General features: G+C 45.3%; 1 protein-coding gene across 3 annotated transcripts in view; it reads right to left on the reverse strand.

The window, feature by feature from the left end:
* EVL (Enah/Vasp-like) overlaps positions 1 to 24,935 on the reverse strand; it is a 158,283-nt gene that overhangs the window by 96,693 nt on the left and 36,655 nt on the right. Inside the window, exon 1 of one of the 3 annotated variants that reach the window (XM_068540682.1) lies at positions 22,079 to 22,259. The exons of 1 other annotated variant lie outside the window; for it this stretch is intronic. In XM_068540682.1, the coding sequence (XP_068396783.1) occupies positions 22,079 to 22,101 (23 nt within the window). In that variant the 5' untranslated portion in view covers positions 22,102 to 22,259. Of the gene's footprint in view, positions 1 to 22,078; positions 22,260 to 24,935 lie in introns of those variants that run through there. One more of the 3 variants, XM_068540658.1, reaches the window with a different exon arrangement.

Below are 24,935 nucleotides of genomic sequence, written 5' to 3' on the forward strand. Positions count from 1 at the left end.
GCCCCCAGCCCCTTCCCTCCCTCACAAACGGCTGCAGGAGATACACCCCGCTCCACACCGGAGGGGCGCACACTGGCTTCAGGGGTCCATGACCCCCCCGAAACTGCACGTAATGCTGTGGTTTAAGCATGTTGGACTTTCCCAGGGATTGTGTTAATAACGTCCGTGAATGTTTCAAAGTTGCTCTAAATCTCCAAAAGGAGACCTTCCCACTGCCGAAAGCTTATGAACTGCCCCCAGCCCGGGGGCTGCTGCCGAAGCCCTGTCATGGTACATTCGCCTGCTCAGGGACCCCTGCGCCCACAGACGAAGGGGTTAGAGGAGGCACCATGCCCATGGGGCTCGTGTCAGGAGCAGAGAAATTAGGAGCAATGAGGAGTATCTGGAAGCCTCCAATATCAGTGCAACCTAATACAGAGCAAGGAATACTGCACAGATCTGGAAACTCTATTTAGCTCAGCACTTTCAAGTCCCTTTGCTAAATGCAACAATGGAAAAGAGATCTCTGTCTGAGTTACTCTTCCTTCTCAGTTCATGGGGACACGGGAGCTGCACTGCCCAGTGCCATGCCTTGAGCCACGTGACCAGGAGCACTAGAAATGTCGCCAGTCCGAGTAGAGAAGTGATGCTAGTGTAAAGGACATACCAGACTTCAAAGACTTAGTACCAAAAGTCATCTAATATAGCTCATTAATAATTTTTGTGTTGATTACATGTTGAAATTATATCTTAGATACGGTATTTTAAATAAATATATTACTAAAATTAATTGTATCTGTTCTTACTTAATAGGGCTATTAAATATTTAAAATGCGGCGTATGGCTCCCATTTGCGGCTTGTGTTCTATTCTATTGGTCAGGGCTGCTCTAGAAAATGTGGCACACTAGCCACTATTCTGTGCTTCTATTCACTCTATCACTGCTTGATTCCCACCTGAGAATCGTTCTATTCTTTGCAAATCAAAAGCAAAACTTTCAGAGAGGATTTTCTAAGTCAGATACTAGGTATTTTCACACAAGTAAAAAAACAGTTTGGCAAAAATACCTGGGAAAATACACTAAGGCAGACAAATTTATTTATGGGGTCCAAATCCATGGTGAAATCCACTTGGCAATATGCAGGTGAAAATGTCACATCCAGGATATACGTCTAAGAATAATCTATTTCTACAGACATTTACTGAGCACCTACTGCATGCTGGGCTCTTCACATTTATTATCATTATTTCCATTTTAAATACGAGAGAACTGAAGCTCAGAGAGTGGTTCAAGGCCGCTTAACTTGTACGTGGCAGGTCACCTTGAACCCCGGTCCTGGTACCACAGCACAGTGCCCCATCCCTCCCTCTGCCGACATTCTGCCTTGGTAAACTGCAAAGGGTGAGGCAAACATAAAGTACTTTGAGATACCTTATATCATCTAATTATCCAAGCTATTCTGTGAGGTAGACATGGAGGTTATCAATCACCATATTAAAAGCAGGGCAATAAAAGCTTGTGTGAAGGACTTGCCCTAACAGCTTGGTGAAGCACCATCTTACCTCTAGGAGTTCTGAAAACAAGTCCAATATCCTTTCAGATGCACCCTCTCCGTGCTACCAAACATAGCTTCCTCCTTTAATTAATACTGACTGCGTTCCTGGTCTTGGAATTAAGGGAACAACAGAAGGGGGCCCATTACTGTCAATAATAGTCATATTCATATTCGATGACAAACACATATTACCGCATATTATATACTCTTATATTATGAACGTAGTAACGGCACCATGAATTTTTAGTGCGATATTTTATGTATTCATCAGCTCTTCCACACTTACAGTGTTACACTCCTTTGAAAGAGGAAGAAACTGAGACATAGGACCGTTGAGTGACTTTTACAAAAGCTCTCAGAGCTACTTATGGGCCAAACAAATTAAACACACAGGCAGCAAAGGTTAAACGAAGAAGCGCCTGGGAGAAGCCCTTCTTTTTGGTCTCTAACAGCCCAGGGAAGGTCTGACTGATTGATGTATAAACTCTTTGGTGCAGGGGGGAAAATGTAAAAGCAAAAGCACAGAAAGATTCATAAAAAGGTTTAACTTCTTGAGAGGGAAGTGCATCCGCTGTGTAGGAGTCAGGTTTGGTTTTGTTCTGTCTTGTTTTGTCCTCAGGTGAGTTTCCTGAGGAGCAAGAGTGCAACCACACTCCATCCTCTCTCTGCCCTAAAGCCTGAAGTCAAAATATGGGAAAAACAGTGAGACACAGAAGTAACCCAAGTACAGCAGAGAAGGTGAAGCCTGCGTGTGGACCAGCGGGAGAGGAGGCAGGGGCGGGAGTAATCCCACACAGCAGATTATGAACAAGGAGCAAGGAGAAGTTCGCAAGAGAAAAATACAGCAGCTGATAACGGCGGACGAGAACAGGGAGGAGAGAGACAGCGGGGAAACAGAAGGAGCTTGTAAGAAACTGCGCAGGGAGCAACGTGCTAGCAACACCATCACCATGTACTGAGCCGCTGGCCAAGCTGTCCACGTGCCAGAAGCCAGCACGCAGAGGGACAGACGCCAGCCAGGACCGGCTCGAAGCCACCACCGGGACACACGAGCCAAGGGAAAAGAGTGGGTTAAGATGCTGACGAGTCCAGGAGAGGAAATTACTTAGGACCCCCTTAGTGTGGAGGGATGGACTCATGTTGTCATTTATCTAGAACTTTCTTGCATGTGGTTTAAACCTAGTTCTTTTATCTATACTGTGCACCCGAGGTTACTCACTTTACTTAAAGTTCCACTTTAAGAAGCCTGACATGGGCTCCTCCCGCTTCCGCCGTTGCTGCGCAGCGTCAGCTTTACCCTGCCTAGTCTTCCTTCTTCAGGTTTCTACCACTGGCTGTCCATCTTCTGGGTTTTCTTGCATTTTTTTTCCCCTCAGAGTTCACTCCACCACTCCTGCCCTTTAGTTTCGCAGTCACAGGGAACGGTTGCTGTATTTTAGGACCCAGTGGATGATGAAATTCACCTGAGACCACAGAGCCAGAGAAGGCCAAACTGAGTTTTGAATTTGGCAATCTTGACCCCAGAGCCCTCCGGCCTAAAGCCATGTGGCTGACAGGGTCTTCGTGCTCTGTCCGGGTGTCAGGCCTGTGCCTCTGAGGTGGGAGAGCCAAGTTCAGGACATTGGTCCACCAGACACCTCCCGGCTCCACATAATCTCAAACGGCGAAAGCTCTCCCAGAGATCTCCATCTCAATGCTAAGACCCAGCTCCACCCAATGATCAGCAAGCTACAGTGCTGGACACCCCATGCCAAACAACTAGCAAGACAGGAACACAACCCCACCCGTTAGCAGAGAGGCTGCCTAAAATCATAATAAGGTCACAGACACCCCAAAACACACCTCAGGATGCAGTCCTACCCACCAGAAAGAAAAGATCCAGGCTGATCCACCAGAACACAGGCACCAGTCCCCTCCACCAGAAAGCCTGCACAACCCACTGAACCAACCTTACTCACTGGGGGCAGACACCAAAAACAACGGGAACTACGAACCTGCAGCCTGCGAAAAGGAGACCCCAAACACAGTAAGTTAAGCAAAATGAGGAGACAGAGAAATACGCAGCAGATGAAGGAGCAAGGTAAAAACCCACCAGACCAAACAAATGAGGAGGAAATAGGCAGTCTATCTGAAAAAGAATTCAGAGTAATGACAGTAAAGATATACAAAATCTTGGAAATAGAGTGAAGAAAATACAACAAACATTTAACAAGGACCTAGAAGAACTAAAGAGCAAACAAACAATGATGAACACCACAATAAATGAAATTAAAAATTCCCTAGAAGGAATCAATAGCAGAATAACTGAGGCAGAAGAACGGATAAGGGACCTAGAAGATAAAATAGTAGAAATAAATACTGCAGAGCAGAATAAAGAAAAAAGAATGAAAAGAATTGAGGACAGTCTCACAGACCTCTGGGACAATACTAAACGTACCAACATTCGAATTATAGGGGTCCCAGAAGAAGAAGAGAAAAAGAAAGCGACTGAGAAAATATTTGAAGAGATTATAGTCGAAAACTTCCCTAACATGGGAAAGGAAATATTCAATCAAGTCCAGGAAGCGCAGAGAGTCCTATACAGAAAAAATCCAAGGAGAAACACGCCAAGACACATACTAATCAAACTATCAAAAATTAAATACAAAGAAAAAATATTAAAAGCAGCAAGGGAAAAGCAACAAATAACACACAAGGGAATCCCCATAAGGTCAACAGCTGATCTTTCAGTAGAAACTCTGCAAGCCAGAAGCGAGTGGCAGGGCATATTTAAAGTGATGAAAGGGAGAAACCTACAACCAAGATTACTCTACCCAGCAAGGATCTCATTCAGATTCGATGGAGAAATTAAAACCTTTACAGACAAGCAAAAGCTAAGAGAATTCAGCACCACCAAACCAGCTTTACAACAAATGCTAAAGGAACTTCTCTAGGCAGGAAACACAAGAGAAGGAAAAGACCTACACTAACAAACCCAAAACAATTAAGAAAATGGTAAGCGGAACACACATATTGACAATTACCTTAAATGTAAATGGACTAAATGCTCCAACCAAAAGACACAGACTGCCTGAATAGATACAAAAACAAGACCCGTATATACGCTGTCTACAAGAGACCCACTTCAGACCTAGGGACACATACAGACTGAAAGTGAGGGGATGGAAAAAGATATTCCATGCAAATGGAAATCAAAAGAAAGCTGGAGTAGCAATTCTCGTATCAGACAAAATACACTTTGAAATAAAGACTATTACAAGAGACAAAGAACACTACATAATGATCAAGGGATCGAGCCAAGAAGAAGATATAACAATTGTAAATATTTATGCACCCAACACAGGAGCATCTCAACACATAAGGCAAATGCTAACAGCCATAAAAGGGGAAATCGACAGTAACACAATCACAGTAGGGGACTTTAACACCCCACTTTCACCAATGGACAGATCATCCAAAATGAAAATAAGTAAGGAAACACAAGCTTTAAACGATACATTAAACAAGATGGACTTGATTGATATTTATAGGACATTCCATCCAAAAACAACAGAATACACTTTCTTCTCAAGTGCTCATGGAACATTCTCCAGGATAGATCATATCTTGGGTCACAAATCAAGCCTTGGTAAATTTAAGAAAACTGAAATCATATCAAGTATCTTTTCGAACCACAGGCTATGAGACTAGATATCACAGGAAAAAATCTGTAAAAAATACAAACACATGGAGGCTAAACAATACACTACTTAATAACCAAGAGATCACTGAAGAAATCAAAGAGGAAATCAAAAAATACCTAGAAACAAATGACAATGAAAACACGATGACCCAAAACCTATGGGATGCAGCAAAAGCAGTTCTAAGAGGGAAGTTTATAGCAATACAATCCTACCTCAAGAAACAAGAAATATCTCAAATAAAGAACCTAACATTAAACCTAAAGCAAATACAGAAAGAAGAACAAAAAAACCCCAGTGTTAGCAGAAGGAAAGAAATCATAAAGATCAGATCAGAAATAAATGAAAAAGAAATGAAGGAAACAATAGCAAAGATCAATAAAACTAAAAGCTGGTCCTTTGAGAAGATAAACAAAATTGATAAACCATTAGCCAGACTCATCAAGAAAAAAAGGGAGACGACTCAAATCAATAGAATTAGAAATGAAAAAGGAGAAGTAACAACTGACACTGCAGAAATACAAAGGATCATGAGAGATGAGATTACTACAAGCCAACTCTATGTCAATAAAATGGACAACCTGGAAGAAAGGGACAATTTCTTAGAAAAGCACAACCTTCCGAGACCGAACCAGGAAGAAACAGAAAATATAAACAGACCAATCACAAGCAATGAAATTGAGACTGTGATTAAAAATCTTCCAACAAACAGAAGCCCAGGACCAGATGGCTTCACAGGTGAATTCTATCAATCATTTAGAGAAGAGCTAACACCTATCCTTCTCAAACTCTTCCAAAATATAGCAGAGGGAGGAACACTCCCAAACTCATTCTACGAGGCCACCACCACCCTGATACCAAAACCAGACAAAGATGTCACAAAGAAAGAAAACTACAGGCCATTATCACTGATGAACATAGAGGCAAAAATCCTCAACAAAATACTAGCAAACAGAATCCAACAGCACATTAAAAGGATCATCCACCATGATCAAGTGGGGTTTACCCCTGGAATGCAAGGATTCTTCAATATATGCAAATCAATCAATGTGATAAACCATATTAACAAAATGAAGGAGAAAAACCATATGATCATCTCAATAGATGCAGAGAAAGCTTTCGACAAAATTCAACACGCATTTATGATAAAAACCCTCCAGAAAGTAGGCATAGAGGGAACTTTCCTCAACATAATAAAGGCCATATATGACAAACCCACAGCCAACCTCGCCCTCAATGGTGAAAAACTGAAACCATTTCCACTAAGATCAGGAACAAGACAAGGTTGCCCACTCTCACAACTGTTATTCAACACAGTTTTGGAAGTTTTAGCCACAGCAATCAGAGAAGAAAAAGGAATCCAAATAGGAAAAGAAGTAAAGCTGTCACTGTTTGCAGATGACATGATACTATACATAGAGAATCCTAAAGATGCTACCAGAAAACTACTAGAGCTAATCAATGAATTTGGTAAAGTAGCAGGATACAAGATTAATGCACAGAAAACGCTTGCATTCCTATACACTAATGATGAAAAATCTGAAAGAGAAATTAAGGAAACACTCCCATTTACCATTGCAACTAAAAGAATAAAATACCTAGGAATAAACCTACCTAAGGAGACAAAAGACCTGTATGCAGAAAACTATGAGACACCGATGAGAGAAATTAAAGATGATACAAACAGATGGAGAGATATACCATGTTCTTGGATTGGAAGAATCAACATTGTGAAAATGACTATACTACCCAAAGCAATCTACAGATTCAATGCAATCCCTATCAAACTACCAATGGCATTTTTCACAGAACTAGAGCAAAAAATTTCACAATTTGCATGGAAACACAAAAGACCCCGAACAGCCAAAGCAATCTTGAGAATGAAAAACGGAGCTGGAGGAATAAGGCTCCTGGACTTCAGACTATACTACAAAGCTACAGTAATCAAGACAGTATGGTACAGGCACAAAAACAGAAATATAGATCAATGGAACAGGATAGAAAGTCCAGAGATAAACCCACGCACATATGGTCACCTTATCTTTGATAAAGGAGGCAAGAATATACAATGGAGAAAAGACAGCCCCTTCAATAAGTGGTGCTGGGAAACCTGGACAGCTATATGTAAGAGAATGAAATTAGAACACTCCCTAATACCATACACAAAAATAAACTCAAAATGGATTAAAGACCTAAATGTAAGGCCGGACACTATAAAACTCTTAGAGGAAAACATAGGCAGAACACTCTATGCCAAAAATCACAGCAAGATCCTTTTTGACCCACCTCCTAGAGAAATGGAAATAAAAACAAAAATAAACAAATGGGACCTAATGAAACTTAAAAGCTTTTGCACAGCAAAGGAAACCATAAACAAGACGAAAAGACAACCCTCAGAATGGGAGAAAATATTTGCAAATGAAGCAACTGACAAACGATTCATCTCCAAAATTTACAAGCAGCTCAATATCAAAAAAACAAACAACCCAATCCAAAAATGGGCAGAAGATCTAAGGAGACATTTCTCCAAAGAAGATATACAGATTGTCAACAAACACATGAAAGGATGCCCAACATCACTAATCATTAGAGAAATGCAAATCAAAACTACAATGAGGTATCACCTCACACCAGTCAGAATGGCCATCAAAAAATCTACAAACAATAAATGCTGGAGAGGGTGTGGAGAAAAGGGAACCCTCTTGCACTGTTGGTGGGAATGTAAATTGATACAGCCACTATGGAGAACAGTATGGAGGTTCCTTAAAAAAGTAAAAATAGAGCTACCATACGACCCAGCAATCCCACTACGGGGCATATACCCTGAGAGAACCGTAATTCAAAACGAGTCATGTACCACAATGTTCATTGCAGCTCTATTTACAATAGCCAGGACATGGAAGCAACCTAAATATCCACTGACAGATGAATGGATAAAGAAGATGTGGCACATATACACAATGGAATATTACTCAGCCATAAAAAGAAACAAAATTGAGTTATTTGTAGTGAGGTAGATGGAACTGGAGACTGTCATACAGAGTGAAGTAATTCAGAAAGAGAAAAATAAATACCATATGCTAACACATATATATGGAATCTAAAAAAAAAAAAATGGTTCTGAAGAACCTAGGGGCAGGACAGGAATAAAGATGCAGACGTAGAGAATGGACTTGAGGACACGGGGAGGGGGAAGGGTAAGCTGGGACGTAGTGAGAGAGTGGCATGGACATATATACAGTACCAAATGTAAAACAGATAGCTAATGGGAAGCAGCCGCACAGCCCAGGGAGATCAGCTCAGTGCTTTGTGACCTCCTAGAGGGGTGGGATAGGGAGGGTAGGAGAGAGACGCAAGGCGGAGGAGATATCAGGATATATGTATATGTATAGCAATGAATCAGGTAACACACCACTGTAAAGCAATTATACTCCAAAAAAGATGTTAAAAAAAATAAAATAAAACCTAAAAAAAAAGAAATGAATGAATGAATGAATGAATGAATGAATGAGCCTGTATTAGTCAACTTGGGTGGCTGTAACGAAATACCTCAGAGTGGGAGCTTAGGAGCAGCAATCCACTTTCTCACAGTTCTGGAGGCTGCAAGTCCAAATCAAGGTGTCAGCAACGTTGGTTTCTCTAGAGGTCTCTCACCTGACTTGTACAATAGATGCCGCCTTTCCTTGTGTCCTCACACAGCCTTCCTCTGTGTGTGAGCTCTCCTGGTGACTCTGCCTCTTTTTGTAAAAATTTTATTTATTTATTTATGGCTGTGTTGGGTCTTCGTTTCTGTGCGAGGGCTTTCTCTAGTTGTGGCAAGTGGGGGCCACTCTTCATCGCGGTGCGTGGGCCTCTCACTATCGCGGCCTCTCTTGTTGCGGAGCACAGGCTCCAGACGCGCAGGCTCAGTAACTGTGGCTCACGGGCCCAGCTGCTCCGCGGCATGTGGGATCTTCCCAGACCAGGGCACGAACCTGTGTCCCCTGCACTGGCAGGCAGATTCCCAACCACTGCACCACCAGGGAAGCCCTCTGCCTCTTCTTATATGGACACAAGTCGTATTGGATTAGGGCTCCACCCTTACGACCCCATTTAACCTTCAGTACCTCCTTAAAGGCCCCATCTCCAAATACAGTCACACTGGGGATCAGAGCTTCAACCTGTGAATTCAGGGGGACACAATTCCATCCATATCAGTTTCCTAGACCACAGTCCTCTGTTAAACACCCAGATGGAATACAACACTGTAAATGTGGTCTGACAATTTTGAAGATTACTGGGACAGTCATCTCCTCTGGAGGTACAAATGATACAGTTTTTAGTCTGTTTTTATTTATCTTGCATGGTTTTGTATTATTTGGGATTCTTTAGGTTGTAAGTGACAGATATTAATGGGAAAAAATGGAATTTATTAGTTCATACAGTACAAAAAAGTGGACTCATGAATAAGCCTGGATTAAGCAGGGCAGAAAGCGGGACACACAAGCTCAGCGATGCCGGGAGAATTCAGTTTCTTTGGCCTTTGCTAAACCCTACTTCTCTCTCTGGCTTCATTAGCAGACCATCTTTCCCCACATGGTGGGAAAGAAGGTTACCAATGACTTGAGGCTTTCATGATCCTGACAGAGAAAACCGGCATCTTTCCTAATAGCTCTAGCCCATCAGGGGTCTCATGGAGGACTCTTAGATGACATGCCTGCACCTAAGCCAATCACCACAGTCAGGGGATTGAGTTTTGGCCGGGTCAGGCCTGGGTTGTGTGCCACCCCAGAGTGGCGGTGAGGTGTCAGGCCCACACAAACTGCATGACCAGGTCAAGTTACCAGGGAACGGAAAGCTAGTTCCCCTCTACTTAACCCCTCCTTTCCAAAATGGCTGCTGGGCAAAACACAGTATCTTTCTAGCAATAAATGCTATTCCAGCAAACAAACAGGTGTGCTAAAAAATATTCTGACTGCCTCTCTCTTTTTAAAAATTTCTTGATCTTTGTGCAACGTCTTACTTATTGAAATAACCTCAAGCTCATCTCTGTCTCTTTGGCCAGGTGCTAAAAAACAAATGACTTATTTGAAGTGGGTAAAGAATGAATGCCCTGACATCTTAGCACTCCCCATCAGTAAGATCTGTACTGGTAAGCAAAACCACAGCAAGTTTCTCCTCCTTACAGTCCTTTAAAAGAGCTAGACTTTATCATGGAAACATCAAGAGTAATTCCATCAAGAGGGTGATACATTAGAAATTCCTTTAAAAAAAAAAAAACCCACAGATGGGCACATCTGAGAGAACGAGCAGTGTGAAAAAAAAAAAAAAAGAGGGCTTCCATGGTGGCGCAGTGGTTAAGAATCCGCCTGCCAATGCAGGGGACACAGGTTCGAGCCCTGGTCTGGGAAAATCGCACATGCCGCGGAGCAACTAAGCCCGTGCGCCACAACTACTGAGCCTGCGCTCTAGAGCCCACAAGCCACAATTACTGAGCCTGCGCGCCACAACTACTGAAGCCCGCGCGCCTAGAGCCCGTGCTCCGCAACAAGAGAAGCCACCGCAATGAGAAGTCTGCGCACCGCAACGAAGAGTAGCCCCCGCTCGCTGCAACTAGAGAAAGCCCACGCACAGCAACGAAAACCCAACGCAGCCAAAGATAAATAAATAAATTTATTAAAGAAAAAAAAAACTAACACGTGCACACTGTTGAATGAAATTTACCATTTGGAACTGTCCAAAAATTTCTTGCTGCCAGGGACATGTCAGAAACACACAAAATAAACTGTCTTGGCAGTCCAAACTGGGGTACAACAAAGTGAATGACAGAAACATGGTTCTTGATTTTCCAATTGAGTGACTTCATTAAACTTCAAAAACATAAAACCTAGCAAAAACACAATTTAGAAAGAAAATTCAAGGAACATTTAAAAAAATTTTTCAGTTGTAACATGTCAGCTACAGAACTCAGAGACACATAAGACAAAATTCATTCATTCACGGAACAACTTTTAATTGTCCTTCAAATAGCTAGTAGATGCCGTGTTAGGTACTAGGGCGCTAAATGAACTTGGCAAATAACAACTGAAAAAAAAACTACGCGTTTTACTGTTAACAAAGCACTTTTGCGTACATAATGACACTTTTCCTCACAACAATATTTTACAGATAAGGCAAGTGAGACCCAAAAAGAATAAATGATTTGCCCCAAATTACACAGCCAGTAAGAGCAGAAGCCTGAACTCACACCTAAATGAGACTTCAAATCACAGGCTCTATTTATTATCTTCTTCCATTTATGTATTTTGCTCTGAATATTCTCTTCTCCCCCCTCTTCTAATTCCCAGGCTCAGATTCTCCTTCTGCTACAGCAGCATTTTCCAGAGTTAAAACTAAAAATTAAGTGTTAGGCAATAAAAGTTCCTTCATCAAACACACATGGGAAACTCGGGGCAAAATTCACACATATACACACACCCGCCGCTACAGGACTTCTCAGAGCCTTCATGCTACTGTCCTGGGCATGGGGTGTGCAATTTTTCTCAAACAGCTGACCACAGAACTTTGTTCCCCATGAAGCCCCTTGTATGACTAAGACAGCAGTCAAAAGCACAGGTCTCAGAGTCAGACGGCCCTGGGTTCAAGTGCCAGCTCTGCGTGATGCTGGACAAGTTGTGAAACAGACATGACAATAACAGCAGCTGTCTCACAGGATTCCTATGAGGACGGTAGTACATGTGTTCATGCCTATAAAGTGCTTAGCAGGTTACAATTATCACAGTCAGGGCTCAATAAATGTGATATATTCACTTATCCAATGAAACATTATATAAAACAAATAGTGCCAGAATGCCTCACAGACTCTGTTTTACAAAATTAGGGTCAGAATGATAAAAACAAGCATTGACTTTTTAGTTAGAAGACCTAGATCCAATTTCCAGCTTTACCAATTAAGCAGATGTGTGACTCTGAGGAAGTGACCTAACCTCTCTGAACCTTAGATGCCTCTTCGATAAAATGGTAATAATAATGCCTAGCTCATAGGATTGTTGGGAAGATTAGAGATGACAGCAAAAGTGCCTGGAATATGGCGGGTACACATGCACACGTGTTATCTTGTTTGCATCTGAATCTAGAAGAACCAGAAAAACTTTTCATTTAAATACGTAACGACTCTTTAAACTTCACATGCATTTTTACTAGCTCAAACCTTCTGTAAGTCCCTACAGCTTTGAAAACCTACCACCTGGCCCTCTCAGGCCTTCCTGCTGATCTACTGCCCGGACACACCCGGCCCGTGCACAGCAGGTCCTGCTCCCCACTCGGTACCTCTCTCAAAACCCCAATCACGCCTTCATGCTCAGTAATGAACAGACGTCAGAGAGGCAGCAAATTGTCCTTTTTCCTGCCGTTTCCCCTTCTAGGGCCTGTAACAACGACCGGCATATGGCAGAAGGTTTTAAATAAGTAATAAAAATGAGTAAATAAAAAGTGCTGAGAAGCCAGGCCTCACCCAGCTCTGCTCAAGTGTGACAGACGGGATGAAGATGCATCGAACACTGCTTCTGCCTTCAAGCGTGCCTCAATCTAGTCAGGAAAATAAGACGGAGAAACATTAAATACTAGATTAAGTGTTACACAGCTTGAGTGCTCTATGGGAGTTCAGTAAAAAAAGAGAAGTTTATTTGGGCGACAGAGGTCAGAAAAGGCTCCGGAAAGTAGTGTGTGCAGTCCTGGGTTTTGAAGGGTTTCATGCGAAGAAAACAATGGTTTTGACAGGAAAAGGGTAAAGGGACAAAGTAGGTGATTAAATAGTTAATTGGACTAGGGAATCGTAAGCAAAGAAAAAGGTATGGGCGAATCCTGTAAGTTAATGATCAGTCAAGAAAGCAGGTTTGCTTAACCAGGAAACCGAACAGGCTTGCTTAGCAACAAAACCGTGCAACAGAAGCATGAGACATGCCCCCCAAGACAATAAAACCATGGTGGAATGAGGCCCACATCCTGCCCAGGGAGGTCAGTAAGTTAATGATTCCTAGGACATGCTCCTCTACACACACGAAAAACGAAAATATAAGGAAAAGGTGACATTATACTGAAACCTGAGATGATTTACTGTATTTCAGTGTATGCTGCCGCCTTTTTGCTCATTTCCATTGCGCCATGACAGTCCCAGTTTGACCATGTAGGGACAAGAGAACTCCCCCGCCTGACGTGGAGAAGGAGGAGGAGCTGATGATGGAAGCCTGACATCTGCTTAGGAGTGAGGAAGAAGGTGGTCTTCTCCCCCGCCCCACTTTTCCTTTGATTATAAACTGTAGCCCACTAAGTTCTGGGGGCGGCACTCCCTTGCCTGCCTGCTTGTATCTCTCACAAGCATCCTATACTTACTAATAAACTCTTTCCTTACCTGTCACTCTGCCTCTCGCTGAATTCTTGAAACGTGTTCTGTGGTTTCAGTTTAGAGACGGGGAAGCAAAGTGGCACGTGCAGATCTGTGACTAAATCCGTTTTTTAGAGCGGAGGGAAGATTCCTGGGAGTTAAGCTTTAAGAGAGCGCATGCAGTCAGGCCACAGCGGGCTTCATTTGCAGAAGACAAAGAGGAGCTGGACTGGCGGTGGACAGTTATATTGCAACTTGGTAAAGGGCCGTCCCCCAAACACTAGGACGTGTTCCCCGCATTGCCCACCTTTCTTTGAGGCAGGCTGCATTTAAGTTTTCAGTCAGGGCGGGGTGAGCTGATTCACACTTCGAATCAAGACAGGAACCTGATTATCATAATGCCCCAACCAAGACCAGGAAAACAAACAGTTTCATCAACTGTAGCAAAACATATCTGCCTTCCTCCACCTTAGGAATCTCTAATGCCCTCAACTCTTCAGTAAGTTGGTGAATAAGGAAAATACACAGTCTTCACTCTCTGGCTTTGGAAGTGCTCCAAGGTTCATTTGACTGTGAAAGCATCCTCTCTCCAGGAAAAGGAATTTCATCACTGAGTACAAACACTTCTTTAAATCATACAGTTTGTTTGATGAGTCCTGTTCATAAAAGCATATCCAACCACATAGTTTTACCCATCTCCCCATCTCTCCTCAGAAGGCTCTATCTTGACTCAATACACAGCTTCTGACCCACGGCACACAGTGAAACAGGAAGGACAGAGCTTCTGAATACCCTGGAGGGAGCCCCGGAGGGACACCCACCTTCCTGCTCCGGGTTCTCTTTCCTATGACCCTGTGCTCCAGGGGCATAGGGGTGATCTCAGGGACGGAAGGGCTCCCAGTTTTCAGTTTTCTCCAGTGCCTCCACAAACAAACGCAGGCTGCCTTTTCTCTCCTCCAGCCCTCGTGCTGAGGAAGATGGAGGCCAAGCTAGTCTCAAAGACGCACAGCGAGATCCGTCCTGGCGTCGGGCAGGCCCTGAAGTGGCTGACTGGAGTGAAAACAATCCCACTCACTTGTAACCGGGTTCAGGATGAACTCCTGAGAGCCACATGACCAGTTACCAAACCCAACAGACCACACACCAGCGGGCCGTCAGTTCTAGACCCAGTGTTGTGTCTGTACGAGCCCCACACACTCAACACACCTGGGTTCAATCTGCCGCAGGAGGCGCCAGCTGAACTTGAAAGCACGTGTGACAGCGCCTTTCATTATCCAGGGCTCCTGACTTTCCCACGCTCCCGCATGGCCGTCATCTTGTTCTCTCTGAACCACATAAATTATTATTTGTATTTTCCAGGTGGGCCAACCACATCCCAGTGAAGTTAAGTGGCGTATCTAAAGTAACACAGTATCATTAGAACCTAGGGTTTTCAGGTTCCCAAGCTCAGGTTCTCCCCACAAACTCCAACCAGGGAGGTGTGTCATCAGTGGAGCCTTGAAAAAAAATGGACACGCCTGGACTCCACCTCCGAATACCTGGAGTCGGTAGGTTTGAGGTGCGACCTGGGCACCTGTGCCAGGTTTCAGTGCACCCTCCCAGTAGGGAGCCATTACGGAGGACCCCCAAGTCGAGGTCTTCCGTGGCTTCTCCTGAGGCCCGGCAGAGCTACCCCAGGATGTGCTACACCACACCCACAGCAGCTCCTGCTGGTTGGAATGGTGCTCTCCACAGAGTTCCCACCCGTAATTCACTCTGCTTCCCCCAAGGGAGAGCTCACACACCGAACCGGTCCACTGCGGCCCATGTCAGTTCAACAGCCATCTACTGCTCATGTCAGTCTCTGGAGATAAAGAGATATGACCCGGAGGAACACAGAACAATGAGTAACGGGCTGCGGACTAACCAGGGAGGCGCTGGGACAATGCTGACGCGTGACGGTGGGCTCTGGCTATGTTATCACGATTAGCCAGAAAGTGGCAGAGTCCCAGTTATGTCAACTTCAGGGAACTTAATCTCTCAGCCCAGTGAATCTGTGTGCCAACCAAGCCGAGATCCAGGCTCTCAGCTGATTAGTCACACCACAGTCAGTTCACTGTGTCATAAACATTTCAGCAGCAAACAGGATTATCTTCCACGGACTGATTGCTGGCATTCTGAGTCTGAATGCCAAGGAAACGGGGAGATCAGAGGTGCTCCCCATCCTTAAGAGTGTGTCAGGTCTCCTTCCTGGCTCCTATGTAATTTCTAATCCAGGATGAGGGTCTGAATTAAATGCTCTGCTGCTTAAGGTAAATTAAAGGAATTAATTTATTGAGTATCTACTAAGTGCCAGGAACCCTGCCAGATGCTTTATATAAGTAATCTCATTTAATCAACACAGTAGCTCTGGGAGGTAGGTAATACCCCCATCTTACAGACAGGCAGACTAAACCACGAAGAACTTAGGTAACTTGTGCGAAGTAACAAGCCAGCACTGCAAAACATGCGTTTCCCACGAATACTACACATTCCCTAAAGGTGAAAAATGTCTACCTCTGCAAAACAGTGACCTTCAGGGCAGAGAGAAGTGACCCTCATGAGGAAAAGACAACCAGGTTGGGTTACCCTGAAAAGAGTGAGAAAAAGTCCCTTCTCCTCAGGTTTTACCAGCCAAAATATGGCTAAGAGCACACAGCCCCTGGCTCCCGGCTCCCGGGCCTCAGCTCCTGCACTGCTGCCAACAGCCCTTCCCTTTATTCTCACCCACCCAAACCCTATGCTTCTCTAAGACTCGCTCCAAGAGACGGCCCGGCCCGCCCCACAAGTCTCCCTAACTTCCACAACAGCAAAACCAGACCCTCCTCCCTGCCCAGGCACCTTATCTGGAGCCCTATGGAACTTCTCCTGGTTTTCCCTGTGTTCCTTTTGTCTTTGGCCACCCCCACGCCATGCTTTTGGTGTTGGTTCAGCACCTTCTCGGGACAGTAATTCCCCGAGGGCAGGACCAAGGATGGCACATATTTGCATTTTCTACTGATGTTCAGGAAGTGGTTTGTTGGATGAACGGCTCTCCTAATAGCAAAAAGGCCCTCCCCCCTCCAAAAGGACACACCTACACAGTTGGGAGACTCTTCTGCAACCACCCTAAGTAACTAGCAAGAGTTACACAGACCCAAGCTGGTGTCCTATTCCGGGGCTTATTCCTCTAGGTAATGAGTTCAGTTAAAATTCTTTCCTTTTAGTTCAGTTTTGCTTTGTTGTTTTCTATATAAGAGACCAGAATGCTGAGCAAAGAGAAATGGGGGATGGAAACAAAAATTGTTTTATAAAGCAGCACCTGAACCGGTTAACTATTAACTGATTCCAAAATATAAAATGCAAACACTTATAGCGAAGTTTTATAATTTATACACTTCTTTCCTATATGTTACCTCAAAGTAGCCCTTTTCCTCTAAGTGAGGTAAAGAGAGAGAAAGTGACTTCTGCAAGGTCCCAGCTTTTAAATTTACATTGTATGAACTGCAGGGGAGTCTGGTTCCACAACACTGCTTCGCTTTGAGTGAAACTCAACAACTGTTAACACTTACTTAATAATGGAGAACAGACTGGTATTTTAAAATATATCTGTGTTGCCATCCTACAGCTAAATTATCTGTTTCGCAAAATAACTTTTGCTTGTGGCTAGACAAACACTCGGCGAAATTGTCAAGTCAACGAAACTTGTCTGTCCTTCCCTCTCTGCTGCTCTACTTTTCTCTCCCTCAACCCTCCACCCTCCGCCCATGTACTCCAACCAGGTGCCCCTACCACCCCCTACTAAAGACCCGCGTGGCTGTGCATACTAATAGCCCTGGGGGACCGGACAGCGTGACTGTAAGCTCCCCACAGTTAGGGACTGTGGCTTACTCAGTTAAAGTTATCCTAATGCCCACAGTATCAGCAGTGTAGACATTTACTAGTCAGACATTTACTAATCCCTCCTAGAGCTGACACTAGGCTAATAGCTGGTAGTGAGGTAAGATGACTAAGATATGCCTCCTGGCCTCCAAGAGCTCACACTTTAGTAGGGTAGAAGGATGTGAAAGAAACTGATTGTTATACAATTGCACTACAGTAAGCACTATTGATGCATAGCTACATCACTAGGAGCCGTGGGAGCTAGGAGGAGGGGTCAGTCTATTCTACCCTTGGGGGCAGAATATTCCTCTTCTATTCCCAGGCTTTTCCCACAGTCAGGGAGGTGAGCCAAGTGCCTGGAGCTACAACAGGCTCCGGGCCCAGAGGAGAGACTCAGAAAGGCTGTGCTGGCTGGAAGACACAAGGTCAATTCATAGGATGGCATTCTGGGCCCAGAGTATCAGAGAAAGAAGGACTGAACTGAAATTGACCAGATCCCCATAACTGCTGGGTGACTTCAGGGAAATTACCTCACCCCTTTGAGCCTCTGTTCTCATTTCCTTCACTCACTTAACATTATTTATGGAGTGGAGGTTTTGGGACAGTCCCATGTCTCTGAGCCTCTGTTTTCATTTTTATGTGGGTTAAAGTGACCAGGGGCAAAGCAGCTAGCAGTGTCTGGTACATAGTAGGTACTCAGTGATCAAGTTTCTGTACCTTCCCTTTCCCTGCCCAGCCCAGTTTCCATCTCCTGTTGATCTGAGATTTATTTCATCACCACAGTGTGAAAGTCACTGTACCTAAATATCTGTTTCTTCAAGGGATTACAGGACCCTGGGAAACGAGAGGGACTAAGCTGGCTTGGGCTCTGGACCCTCGAACGGGGTGGTGGCGCTCTCCTCGTTTGCGAACTTCAGGTCTTCCCTGATGCCACTCATTTTAACTCGTTTCAATACTCCAGGGAAAGGGCAAGAAAAGTGCTAACACTTCCCAAGACTAGACATAAATTTAAATTAATAAAGAGCCAGTTTGAATTCGAATCCAATCCTTCCATAATAATGTTTTACTTAAAAGTAAAATAAAACAAAACAGACCCAAAGTAGTAACTTCCCATTTTTATGTGATGGACACATTCCAATTGTGGATTTTAAATCCTGGAATTGGTATGCCACATTCCTTCTGGAAATAAATCAGAATAAGTGGCAGGAATTCTGAGAAACAGCGGTTTCTGATTTGGGTTCCATTCTCACTTGAGGGATTATGAAGCCGAAAATCACATTTCAAACTCTTTATTCCAGGGTCGGTAAGGGGATGCAGTCATTATTCTGGGTCTAGAGGTGGAAGAAAAACTAGACAGTATTCCACAAAGCTGTCTCCAGCAGGGCTCAGAGGACAGCCTCTGTGGTGTGCAGTAACAGGTAAATGTTGACTTAAACTATCAGTTCAGCACACATCTCGCCTAAGAAGTTTTTTTTTTTTTTTTTAAAGCAAAACCACAAATGCAGTGTGTCTCCTAGCACAGCCAGCTAGAACAGCTGGCCTGGTGTTAGGACAACACAGTCTTGCAATCAGTGGAAGGCAGAAACCCCCTAACCAGCTGGAAAATGCTGGCCCGGCCTCTCAAGCTCTCGGGACCCTGCAGCTCTCTAGGCTCGGGCCCTGGGCCCCCGCGAGTCATGACCATCAGCAGCCCATTCTAGAGTGACAGCATCGCGGAGATTCCTTATGAAATGTGGTCGGAGTTCTCTGGCACTCCTACAACGGGGGTGTGCTGAGGACACTTCACATTTTTCTCAGGAGGTCAGATGTCAGCTCTTCGACATGCTCTTCTGGACCAGCACACTCAGAGGGCACCATGGCACCATCCCAGGCCTGCGCCGAGCTAAGCCAGAGAGCTTGCTTGCTTTTTCTTCCTTATTAAGTCCTCGTGAAAATGAACTGCGTCCGTCACTTACTAAGGCCTTACTGTGTGTCAAGCGGTTTTAGGCACTAAGGAAACAAAAGTTAAAAACAGACAGGATTGACAGACCACATTGGAACTCAGAGTCCAATAGGGAGTAACGGCAGGTAAACGTGTCTGTCAATCAGACTTCTTTTTAAAATGAACGTGGCCCTTGCGCTCTTGGAGTTGGGTGTGTGTACGGAGGGCTGTGTCCACAGATAACCTGATGGAGACCCCCAGGGTCCTCTCCTCCCTTTATTCTCATGTGGAAAGAGTGTTATAATTTATAAAGTAAGTTTATGTTATCTCATTTAATTCTAACAGTATTATAGACTTTCTTGGCAAGAACAACTATCCCCATTTTCAGCTGAGAAAACTGAGACTTAAGAACGATGATGAATAGGCTGGCCAAGCCCACAAAGGAGCACACGGCAGAACGAGGCTTATAAAGCAAGTTCCCTGGTTCTCGTCCCAGTGTCCCTTCCACCGCCGCCCCAGGAGCGTGCCCCCCTCACACCTCCACCCCCGCCTTGGCCCACCTGCCCATACCTGAACTGCTGCTTCTGGCTCCTCCCTGTACCTCCCTCCTTGCCTCTGCCTCAGACTTCCCACCTCAACGACAACAACGACAACGTCTGCTTTCCCCAAGCCAATGGTTCTCAAAGTCTGGTCCCCAGAACTGCAGCATCAGAAAACCTGGGAACTTATCGGACACACAGATCCTGAAGCCCCATCCCAGACCTGCTAGATCTGAAACTCTAGGGGTGGGTTTTCATGAGCCCTCCAGGTGATTCTGCTGCGTGCTATAGCTTGAGGACCAACCTGACCTAAACTAAAAAGCTAAGCTCCTCTCGAGCGCCGTGTTGCCCCACCACAATCCCCTGGCCCCCATGCGCATAAGCCCCATGACTAAAGAAGAAAGCCACCTGTCTGGCCCCGTGCAGCCGTCATAAAATGCAATCATACTCAGCAAAATTCTTCAGGGCCAGCTTAGGCAGAAACTTGAAGGGTAACAGACTTCCCCTTTCTGCTCTACTTTCCCACTTTCTCAGCTCAGCAGAGCAGTGGCCTTTAACTCAACCCCCTTCCGCCTCATCAGACCCAGCTCTTGGCTCCTGAACTAGGAGCCGCCACGGTGGGAGTGGGTTCGTTGATACGCATCCCTCCCCACTGACTACAAAATGCAACGAAAGGCTCCAAGCTTGTTCAAGGCAGAAGCCAAGACTTACTCCATCTCAAACGAATGCTAGCAATAAAATATGAGCCTCACCACTGTACTACTGTCTACGATTTACAAAGCTCTTCCGTAACTCTCACAAGGATCAGGAAAGCCAATTTTGAAAGTCGGATTAGAACCCAGGACTTACGATTCATTCCCTAAGGACCTATCTACTGTTACATGCCAGGCAGTAAATAAATTCTTGTTAGTTATCTAATGGAGCTATCATAAAACTGTAAGTTCTGGTCACGGTGTCACCCCATGTCATCAGAGCATGTTGCCACGTGGAAAGAATGTTCTTTTCACAAACCCAGTCCATTAGAAATAATGCAGAGGCATGCTCTTAAACAAAGGATAACTTCCTGGATCCAAAGCCCCAAGTTTATAGAAAGGGAGGGAACAACCTCCGTAGCCCTGCTTTTCTTTGTGGAAAGCTGATAATGCTCTCATCCTCTCCCTTGATTTTGATCAAAAGGTCTCTAGTTTCCTCTTACAAGTAATGAAAGGTGGTTAATTCTATTACCATTTTAACGTCTACTGCAGCAACATTTGGAGGGAATGAAAAAGCCCTGTGGAGGTTCCCACACAATCACTTCTTCGCCCATCAATATGGTATTTACGTTCAGTTCTAAAATACACAGAAATTCCATCTGAGAAATGAGAAGCTGTCAGAGGTTTGAAACAGACACACTGTCTTCCGTATGCCCCGAAGAGGGGGAGACCTGCACAAGAATGAGCCGGTAACCCTCCCATCCCACCTCCTTTATTTTCATTTCTTAGAGACTATCTCTTCTGGAGCACCCCTCCCCACATTCATACCCAGGGAGGAGAGATGGAGGAAAGAGAAGGCGTAAGATTCACAAAAGACTCTAATCTGGAGCATTAATAATTACAGCAGCTGAAAAGCTGACGAAAGCAAAGAAGGACCCTGTTAACAAAACATCATGAGGGTACTTCCCAGAAAACTGCCCAGCCGCGAGATCACTATTCACAACGAGCAAAATCAGAGCCAAGATCAAATCTTGACTAAGCAGACAGACTTGCAGGATTTTCGCCTTCACCGCTACAATTAGCGTTTTTTAAAAGAGCAGTCAGGCTCCATGAGTTTGACAAAGGAAGAAAAACAAAAGGCAGCAAGAGACTCCTTCTGGATAAGCAGTCCCTATTCTGTATTCATACCTCTACACCAGCAACAGCACAGCTCAGATGAGGCACAAGGTGGGGTCCTCGGCACATTCACACACCATCAAACCAATTACCCACGCTGCATCTGTCCTGCAGTAAACAGCCTGGACCGGTACCACCTCCGCGCCTCCCACCCCCGTGACCGGGAGAAACCCCGCCACAGAAAAGAACCCTTCTTTTGTGAGAACCAGCCAGAGCCTAAGCTGTCATTACACAGCAAAAACCTAGCGAGAACAAAAACCCAGCGGCAGACTGATGTAGAAAACCCAGAACATACCTGAATTCTTCAAATGCAAACATGACCTAGTCAGAGACAATCTCCTTATATTGCCTGGTAGCCTTCCTGGTTCGGAGGACAACCATTTAGTCAGTCAGATGGTGCAAAGTGCAGAAGAAAGAGGCGGGGTCTGCACCCCCCAACCCCCCATATTCTGAAGTAGAAGGCTTTCTGCAGACGGGCCTGCAGCCTCCAGCTCAGCCAGCTGCTGACGAGCAGCAGCTAGAGGACCACGTGATCATTCCAGCGAGTCTGATTAACGCAGCGAATGCCGAGGCTGCACGCTGGGAGCTGGGTCAGTCCCGGGCAAGAAGTGGAACCCCAGGCATGCCTGGGATCCTGGGGAAATCACACAACACACGCCCCCACCGAACCGTACGGCGGATGGGGTGGGGGGCAAGAGCGTAAAGGCACGAGAGGGCAATCTGTTCCCCCGCGCTCTGCCGGGTCACCTCACCCCCCCGCGGCCACCGCTGTGCTCAGGGTCAGGTACGATGACCGCCGTGGGCAGCGAATGCAGAGGAGCCCGACACCGGGCTGCGTGTTACCGGAAATTCTTCAGAATTCTGTATTTTACCCTTCCACTATCAAACATTATTTTAGCACAAATGCACAAGCTGCTCTGGAATGACAGAATTCACGTTTCATGCCCAGCACTTTACCACGAACAACATCACCTTGTAGGTCAACCAGGATGCGTGACCTCATTTATCTGATTATTCATTTATTGAGTATCTAATATGTACCGGGCTCCAATTCCTTGAAGTACAAAAACTGCTGTAACAATTTCAGAACAGAAGTTAAGAAAAAGGAAACGAGACGTCAGCCAAAAAAAGAGGAATGTTTGCCCATTTGTAAAGCCCGAGCTGGCGAGATTTGGCAAGGGCGCTGAGGCTGTGCTCTGAAAGTTGCCATTAAGGAGAGCTGTCAGCATCTGGATCGCAAATCTTTATAAAATAAGGGAGGCGGATCTCAAATAAAAACCTGTGAGTCACTCTTGACTTTTCCTCTCTCCCTCACGCCGGTCACCACCTCTGATTCTACCTCAGGAAGGTTTCTTTGAATCCGACCCGTCCCCACTCCCAGACCCACTGCCTCAGCTCTCGCCTCCAGCACTTCCCTCTTAGTCTCTCGTATTAGTAACTGGTCTTCCTTGTTCCGTCCCTTCTCTAACAATCTGCCACAACAATTTTTCTTAGTCTGATTTTGATGTCCGCCTATTTTAACCCTTAGTTCCTCGGTGGTCACGGGATTAAGTAAAAACATCTCAGCGCAAAACACACAGTCTTATTTCTCCAACTTTCTTCCATTAAAACTTCTCACAAACCCCAAAATTCAGCTAGACACTCCCCGTTCCCAAAATAAGCCAGGCCCTCTGTCCTCTGGTCCCCAGGCCAAGCAGCCCAGATTATTTCTTGCTCCCCACATGGCCTGCACCCTTCCACGTGGCCCACGTTGTTCCCGCGCTGCTCCTTCCCCAGGAGCCTGAACCACCCCCAGGACTGTCAGCTGCTCTGCCTTACGGCATCTTGCCCACCCCACATCTACGAGGCCCTTGAGGGGGGTCTGTGTGAGGTTAATCTCCGTATTCCCAGGGCCCGGCAGAGAGCTTGACAGGGAGGGGTTACTCAGTAGAGGTTTGCTGGGCAAACCTCCTCAGCTTTCTATCAGGGCGAAAAGCAAGCTAGGGCGTGTGTGTATTCACACAAAGGTGCTCCTCGTTAAAGAAATGAAGTGATGACGGCCAACTGAGGCGACTGACTGGTGAGCAGGATACTCTGGGGAATTCTCCGCCCCTCAAGCCACACAGCAATCGTCAACTAAGCCGACCCAGATGCCTTCCACAGTATTCCTGACAGCCTCTGCCCAGACCCTCCAGTGATGGCAGCTTCTTGGCAGCGCTGTGATAGATCAGAAAACGCAGGAGAGGCAGAGTCACTAAATAACCCAAGTTTAAGTCCCAGATCTGCCACTTTACTAACTCTGTGATCACTGGCAGCCTGACACTCCCTGTATGTAAAACCGGAAGAATGCGGATCCTGCCCGGGCCTCTGTCACAGGATGGGGGCAAGGACCCAACACGGCAGGACTTGTGGAAGCTCTTTACAGGCATGTAAAGTTACAGAGATGTTCTTCATTGTCTTCATTACTTCACAAGGTGGTCTCTCGCTGACGGGGCTGACAGCTGGATGGTTCTTCTTTACGTGAGGCCACCCTGTCATTGAAGTTCTGTCTCTTCACTAGGAGCTCATTTAATTTTTTTTCCCCAGGGGGAAGAGGGGCAAGGTATTTCTGTCCTGTGATTCTCAGGACACGAATATAAGATAAACGGATATGTAGATAAAATCACTGTCCTAAGTCCTTAAAAAAAAAAAAAAGCAGTAGAGTTTACCCAAGTCTTAGGAAGAACAATTTACCCATACCAAATAAAATGATATGATGTTTTAATTTATTAAACTACCTGGTTAGAGTCACAGATGGATAGGGGCAGGGACAAGCTTCTCGAGGGAAAGGAGACACCAGACCGAGCACCCACTGCCCATCCTTCCCACCCTTGAGGGCGGGGGTAGGAAACAGCAGACACACCACAATGACTTGACGGATCTGTTGGTTGGTCTAAAGGTCAAAACCTACATTCCTGGTACTCTTTGCAAGGTATAGGGGGAGCAGCAGGGGCCTTAACTCCCAGACACTTGGCATGGTGGGAACTGCCAGATGTGCTCTACCATGGCCACCAGGAAGGTCCAGCGTGGTGAGGCCTGGTGGGTTAGAGAACCTTTGGACTTCGTGCCTGGTTTCCACTGGTGACTCAAGAATCTCCTCTTGGAGAGCTGGTTATACCTTTCAGGGCATTTCT

Source organism: Eschrichtius robustus, chromosome 1, assembly GCF_028021215.1.
Source record: "Eschrichtius robustus isolate mEscRob2 chromosome 1, mEscRob2.pri, whole genome shotgun sequence".
Classification (NCBI taxonomy): domain Eukaryota; kingdom Metazoa; phylum Chordata; class Mammalia; order Artiodactyla; family Eschrichtiidae; genus Eschrichtius; species Eschrichtius robustus.